This window comes from Phoenix dactylifera, chromosome 2 (assembly GCF_009389715.1).
Source record: "Phoenix dactylifera cultivar Barhee BC4 chromosome 2, palm_55x_up_171113_PBpolish2nd_filt_p, whole genome shotgun sequence".
In the NCBI taxonomy this organism is placed as follows: domain Eukaryota; kingdom Viridiplantae; phylum Streptophyta; class Magnoliopsida; order Arecales; family Arecaceae; genus Phoenix; species Phoenix dactylifera.
Window position 1 is genome coordinate 8,811,928 of NC_052393.1, and position 6,637 is coordinate 8,818,564.

At 37.8% G+C, this 6,637-nt stretch overlaps 1 protein-coding gene across 1 annotated transcript; it reads left to right on the forward strand.

The window, feature by feature from the left end:
• Window positions 1–1,193: 1,193 nt before the first annotated feature.
• On the forward strand, window positions 1,194–5,866 carry LOC103717290 (actin-related protein 2/3 complex subunit 5A). The gene is made up of 4 exons (XM_008805613.4): window positions 1,194–1,431; window positions 1,499–1,571; window positions 1,664–1,764; window positions 5,551–5,866. The coding sequence occupies exons 1-4, from the start codon at window positions 1,337–1,339 to the stop codon at window positions 5,684–5,686; spliced, it is 405 nt and encodes a 134-aa protein (XP_008803835.1). The 5' UTR covers window positions 1,194–1,336; the 3' UTR covers window positions 5,687–5,866.
• The last annotated feature ends 771 nt before the right edge of the window (window positions 5,867–6,637 follow it).

The following is a 6,637-nucleotide window of genomic DNA, read 5'->3' on the forward strand; positions in this document are numbered from 1 at the left end:
TCTCTTCATTTAAGCCCTAATATCCTCGTCAGGCTGAAGGTTCAAATCTATTCAAATCTAATTATAAGTACTACGATCGGCTTGTAGTTAGCCCCAATAGATCGGTGCTGCAATGTCTTTTAGTTCACATAGGTTATGGGCCGGGTTCGCTCCGATACTATTTGTAACAACTCAGGACCTCATCCAAAATTGTTGGCTAGAATGTATTATTTGGATTTCTTGATCCTATATAAGTACTTGAGATCTATCCAGCAAATAACTGATGTGATACTAAATATACGCCTGCACGAGTTCTTACAGATGAAGTCAAAAGGAGGTGGAGTCCTACTCTCAAGAGTTTCTAATGATGATGGTGGTAGAGACAAATAGATCCTAGAACTCTTAGTCTGATTTCTTATTACATATGTTGCTTCGTGAGCCGCACCCATATGGGTAATTTTAAAATGCATGGTTGTGATTCCATATGATGGTAGGGTTGACAATGATTTAAAGTGTCAAGTAATTGGAGTTGTCCAGCTTTAGTTGAAGTTTGAACTAAATCTAAATGAGTTAAATTTGATCTTGGCTCCTAAACTTTCTTTGAAATAAATAGTAGCTTCTAAACTCAACATTAATTTCTAACCAAGCTTTAGCAAATTTTTGTTTTCTAAATGAGGTTGGAAAGTATGTCGAGAGCCTGATAAGCATTGGTCAAGCATTACAACAATCTATAGAAAACTAATTTATTGGCTGACTGGACTCTTTGCATACAACCATAAGTACCAATATATATGTAATCACACCCAACCAATTTGAGCATTATAATATATTACAATCCTAAATTATGGGGCTGGTCGTATTTTTTCTACTTATAAATTATTAGTTGAATCAGATCCACTAGTTCAATAGTTGGATTGGTTCACTGCTCAACTGATAAATTTGAATCAACTAATAGTTTCTTATATCCACTGAAATGAACTTGTATGAGTTGTTCTCACTTTATTAAGCAGTTGCTCGAATGGATGACTGTGTCCAAATCAATGTAACGTTACCAATGATGTTTAAAACTTGTTTTGGAACTTAAGATCGTGGTATCGTGACGTCATGGAAACCTTGCCCAACGTCGCCCCAACCGTCTTATTAACTTCCCCTTCTCCTTGCCGTTTCCCGTTAACGTTCTGTTAACCGAATCCCGGTTCCAGAGCGGAGAGGATCAGGTAGTGACCGCTCTGCACGAAACAAATGGTAGTGGGCTTCTCACCGATCGCCACGTGAGAGAAGAACCCGTAAAACTGCTGGTGGGCGGAGCGCTTGGACTTGAGGGAGGAGAGGACGGAGTAAGGCAGCGGCGGCGGCAATGGCGGCGGAGGGGTTTCTGGAGGTCGAGAACCTGGAAGCCATCATCACAAGGATCGAGCAGAAGTCCCGCAAGATCGAGAGCTTGCTCAAACAGTGAGTCACGATCGAAACCCTAGCTCCTCAGAGATCCAAAAAATCCAACCTTGTAAATTTTCAACAGATCGAAGCCCGTGGAGGCTCTGAAGACGGCACTCGAGGGATCCCCTCTCAAGACCAGAGATGAGAGGTGCAAGGTTGGTCGGAATCTATTGCAGTCTTCTCTTTCGCTTGATTACTAGGGCTTATTTAAAATCGGATTCTTTGATTGGTTTCTTTTCGTCTGCAGTCGGCGAATTGGATAGTGGTGCATCGAGCGATAATGGCCATAAAGGATGTAGATGGCATGCTCGCTTCTTTGGATCCCGAGTACTACGATATTCTGATGAAGTGAGATCTCTATCCTCGACATGCTTTGTTAATCTTAGATTTTAATTTATAATTTTATTTTTAGATTCAATGTCGGTCTTGATTATTATTATTATTATTTTTGGCCAATTACAGTTCTTTGCTGTTTCACTGACAGTTGTATGAACATATTCTGGTAACTATATGATATTTTCTCATAGGTTAAACACTTCTTTTAGTTTTATAGATTATTCTGTTATTGTTGTTCTTCTTCTTGTTGGTGTTGTTTTAATTTATTATAATTGGTAGTTTGGTACTTTTATTAAGAGCTGGATGTAAAATGTGGATGTAAGAATTGAGTGCTGGCCAAAATCTAATTGGGAGCTAGATGGCTGTCCTGTTTTTGATGCAATGGTTGATATTATTGCAACAAACAACTGTGCTAAAAGTGAATTTTGGGGTGTTGGAGTATAATTGAATTTTCAAAGTTGTTAAAAAAGCGCTAATATCAAAAGATTTGGTCGATCCTGCAATGCTTGTATGTGCTTGTGTATGTAAATAGACCGAAAGCTTGCTATAAGCTTTTTATGACTCTAAAATCAAGGAGCATGTCGAAAGAATTACATTAGTGTAAGACTTCTTCATGAAATTGTGATATAGATGTTGTGTCTAGTTCTGTTTTATCTGTGCACCCATAGCCAATGCACTCATTGCTCTTGCAGTTAAAACGACTTGCTGGCTTGATTATGATGTGGTTGGCAAGTATCAGAAAGGTCATTTTCTGCTTTATTATGATTTTTGGGTCCCTCGATTAACATTTACGGGTCAACATTTCAATTATTTGGCATTATCTACAGCTTGTTATGCCTTTTGTATTGTACATGATTGGAGGATTGGTGAATGTCATCGTGTTGGAGAAATGGCTGATCTGGCTAATCTAAAATTTGCACGGTCACATAGTATCGAATTGAAATTCTGTTTCTTTAAGCAATGAATGAAGATATTTTAATAGAGTTCAACATGAATTAGGGTTTTCCTTCTAATATGTAGCTACTAAGTAGGAGTGACAGTACCTCAAGGTTTCTGCATGAAGCAGAAAGTGTCTGTAACTGAATTATAGGAGTGTTGTCAGAAGAGAAGCACATTGGCAGACTGTTCTTATAAGATAAATTGAAAATCGACATTCTTTGCTAAAGAGATGGGAATACTTTTATTGTAAACTTCATGAATTAAGGTTGCTTAAATACATGAATGATTGATCATGTGCTGCATATAAGATGCCAATGACTTTTATTTTATACTGATCCAGTGAGCCACACTGTATAGAAAAAGGACAGTTTCATTAAAATATTTTTTTTTTGAAATTTGACGTTCATTTTAAATGCTTTAACCATTGCATGTTTCAATGTTTGAGGTCCTGTAAATTGTTTTCAAGATAGAGTTGGGAATATTCTTTTTTTCAAAAGATTCCATTTCTTCATGTGGGCTAAAGAACAACCTATAGTTGTTGCTGGAATATCAAGGGAAAGTATATGCATGCATGATAATAATTATTTGCTGTTTAAGCTGAGAAAACGCTTATTTGCTCATCTTAATTGAATAGGCTTTCTAATTATGACACCCATATATATAATTTATAGCAAAGTTGGCTTGGAACTTTCCAGTTTGCTCATCCTTATTTTGTCTCTCCTTAGAAATGATATTTTCTCGAATATTTTTCATATGTCTATTTGTGTATCATATTACAGTTTACTTGTGAATGTATTTTATTTTTAATTTCTTCTCTGTTTAATTGCATCGTAAGTAAGTGCATGTCTATTGCAAATTATATGACATTCTTAGTATATTGACATGTTTTTACAACCACAAAAAAATTATGTTTGAATGAGAGTAAAATGGATGGGGCCCTGGATTGAAATCTGGAATGCTGGCCCAATATCATCTACAGAGTTTGAGGGAATGAAGAATGGAATTGGCACTGAACTTCAAGTATAGGATACTTTGAAAAGCTTTTGGTGCATACCGCGTGATAATTAAGTTCCTTTCTTGTTTCAATTTACTAGTGCTGAAATTGTTTTACTAGTATATAGTGCTCTTTTGTCTTGTTGTCAATTTGATGTATCTGTTATGGTTGTTGTTTAGTATATGTTGAACTCCCTTGTTTAGTAGTCCTCAAAAGGAAACATTGTACTCGAACTCATTAGATCTATAAAATCTAGAAAAGTTGAGGAAGGAATATGGAAGAAGAGAACATGGTACAGCAAACGTGGAATGTTGAGCATAGGACGTGGACCTAAAAAGATGGTGAAGTTAAGATGATGTTAGGAGTGCAGTTTTATTAATAATCTTCCTGGTTGATGTTCCTAAGTTACTGCATATACACATAGCGGTAGTTTAAAAAAAGCTAAGGAGAAATCTAACAAATTATATATGATCCAGCATGTGGAATATGATATAACATATAAGATGTAGTAAGTCAATACAAAATGCTTGGCAACATTCAATTCCAATCTGTTAGCTCGTTTCATCCTCCATGCTCAGACACAGTGCAACATACTAAGTTGGAAACCTGGGCAGCCGGGGCACTTATCTTTTTAAATATGCCCTTCAAAGAATAATGTGGGGCTGAATTATAAGTTGAAGATAGAGGATCTGAAGTGTAGGTTATCTGGAAGTTGTCCATTGAGCAGCTTTTGTGGCTGGATGTGATTTTGATGAGCCTTGTCGAGGATTTTGTTATGAGATTAGCAATTAAAAAAGAAAAAGAATCATGAGCTGGGTTAAAGGTGATAGCAATGGAAGGTACCAGAGCCTTCTTAGTGTGTGGAAAACGAGGGGCTGATCATCTGTATTTTAGCTGGGTGAAAGGTATAAGTTTAAAGGAAGATTGCTCGGTGTTGGTCATTTTCATTCCAAGAATCCTTGTAAATGTGGTGGTTAGTCTAGGAGCTTAGGTATGGAGTTGCTTAAACTTATTTGATACCTCATAATTGGGCTGCTTATCCAGTGATGCTGTTGATAGAATAATTATCTTCCTTCATATTAGTTCTGAAAGGACTGGAAGCAAAGCCGTTGAGAGCTAGAGTCTGCTGCTGTTTGGTATAATGGAAGGCTTTTCATCTGAGACTTATTTCTTTGTCAAGGGAATTCATTATGTTTTTTCCCTTGATCGGCAATAGAGGGCTTTTTCTTCTAAGAGTAGAATTTGCTATTGATTGAAAGAATTCTGCATTTTTCTTGTTGGTGGGATCCCCCCCCCCCTCCCTTTCTTTATTTCAGAAACACGTGATTGTTATCCTCCCTTCCTCTCCAGTCTTGGACCTTTAACATAGGAATTTGACACATGATCTTCTGAGCAAGCTTCACTTTGTTGTTTTAAGCTGTTCATCGCTTTCCCTTTTAACAATTGAATTCAACAACCTTTTCAAAGAGACAATGATCCCTTGCACCTTGTATCACTTCTAGTGGAACAAGAGCAGCCTCTACACTTTTCCCTTTCATGCAGGTATCGGTCACCACTGCCAAGTGTATATATACATAATGCTTACAACCTTAGTTGCTAAATTTCCAGAACTAAATATGAAGAGTTGGATCTGATTGGTGGGTGCACTTCTAATGTTTTTCGCTTTCAGATTGTGAATTATCATGGAAGGAAGTGGAAAAGTGCCTCTAGTTCTCTCTACTAACCAGCCAGCTTCTGAAATTGCACTATTGTTAGTTTGTGACAAGGACCTCTAGCTAGTTTCTGCATTTCTGCTGGGAATCACTTCTCTCATTGCTCGCCATCTGCTGCATTTGTATTCATACTTTTGTCATAAAACAATGCAGGTATTTGTATAGGGGCTTGGCAACTGGAGACCGGCCAACTTGTGACCAATGCCTGAGGATTCATGAAAAGCTTACAGAGCGAGCAGGGTTGGGCTGCATACTGCGCTCCCTCGCTGACACTGTAAATACTGTGTAAGCTTCGTTGCCTGTCGGTGTAGTATTATTTTTCTCTATATGTATTCACAGGCCTGTTTGTGTCATACAATTTCAGAACTTTTTGCGATTTGAGATCATTAAATAACATTTGTACTGGAGTTCTATATGGGGAAAAATGTGCAAGTTCAGAATTGCATCTCATTGGATTAACTGCAGTAAAGGGCTGACTTATGAGCATTGGCGCGTAATTGAGCTAAGCTTGAGCGATCCAGTCCATGCTCAATCTTAGTCTGAACTTTCTTGAGCCAATCCAGAGCTCAGCACAATTATTTGTTTTTTTGTAACTCATACTTCCTGTTTGAGAAATTGGCGAGAGCCTGGCATCTATTTTTCGTTTATGTCTTGGAGCTCATCCAGTTTTTATACTGACAGAAATCTTATCTATAACTGTAAATAATAGCGCCTATTAGAAGGCAATTCGCTGCAGACTCCATCTTTTTGGTTTGTTTCTATCTCTGACTTTGCTGGAACCTCTTTAGCTGTATACAAAGCGTACGTCCTTGCACCAAAAAAAACTGCCTTCCTTTTCTCTTCTCTTTCTGCTCCTTTCTTCTTCTTAGTATATCCTGTTTCTTCTTCATGGGCCGTCACAAGATCCCCATCAAGATGAGAGCTAGATCTACTTCGTGAAGCGACGGAAGAGCCTCTTCTCGAAGGCGATTGGTAATGTATTTACTATCAGCCACCCTAGCAGAGAAGCTGTTGCCGATCGCTTTCTCAGCCTAGAAAACATCAAAGGCAGATAATCTGAAGATGATAGATTTTATGATAACATCGACATCATGGCTCGAGGTCGGAAGCTGCAAGTGAAAATCTTAAGAAAAGGTGAATCATCAACTGAAGAGTATCATTTAGATAGACTGCCCAAAGATTATCCACCCTGTCCAAAGATTATCCAACCATGAAGAAGATAGACTGGACAGTGAGAGCA

Excerpts from the sequence above, each read along its gene's own strand:
- LOC103717290 (XM_008805613.4), top strand. The coding sequence starts at position 1,337 with ATGGCGGCGGAGGGGTTTCTGGAGGTCGAGAACCTGGAAGCCATCATC. Across the intron at positions 1,432-1,498 it reads ATCGAGAGCTTGCTCAAACA|ATCGAAGCCCGTGGAGGCTC; the intron begins GTGAGTCACGAT and ends AATTTTCAACAG. Across the intron at positions 1,572-1,663 it reads CCAGAGATGAGAGGTGCAAG|TCGGCGAATTGGATAGTGGT; the intron begins GTTGGTCGGAAT and ends TTTCGTCTGCAG.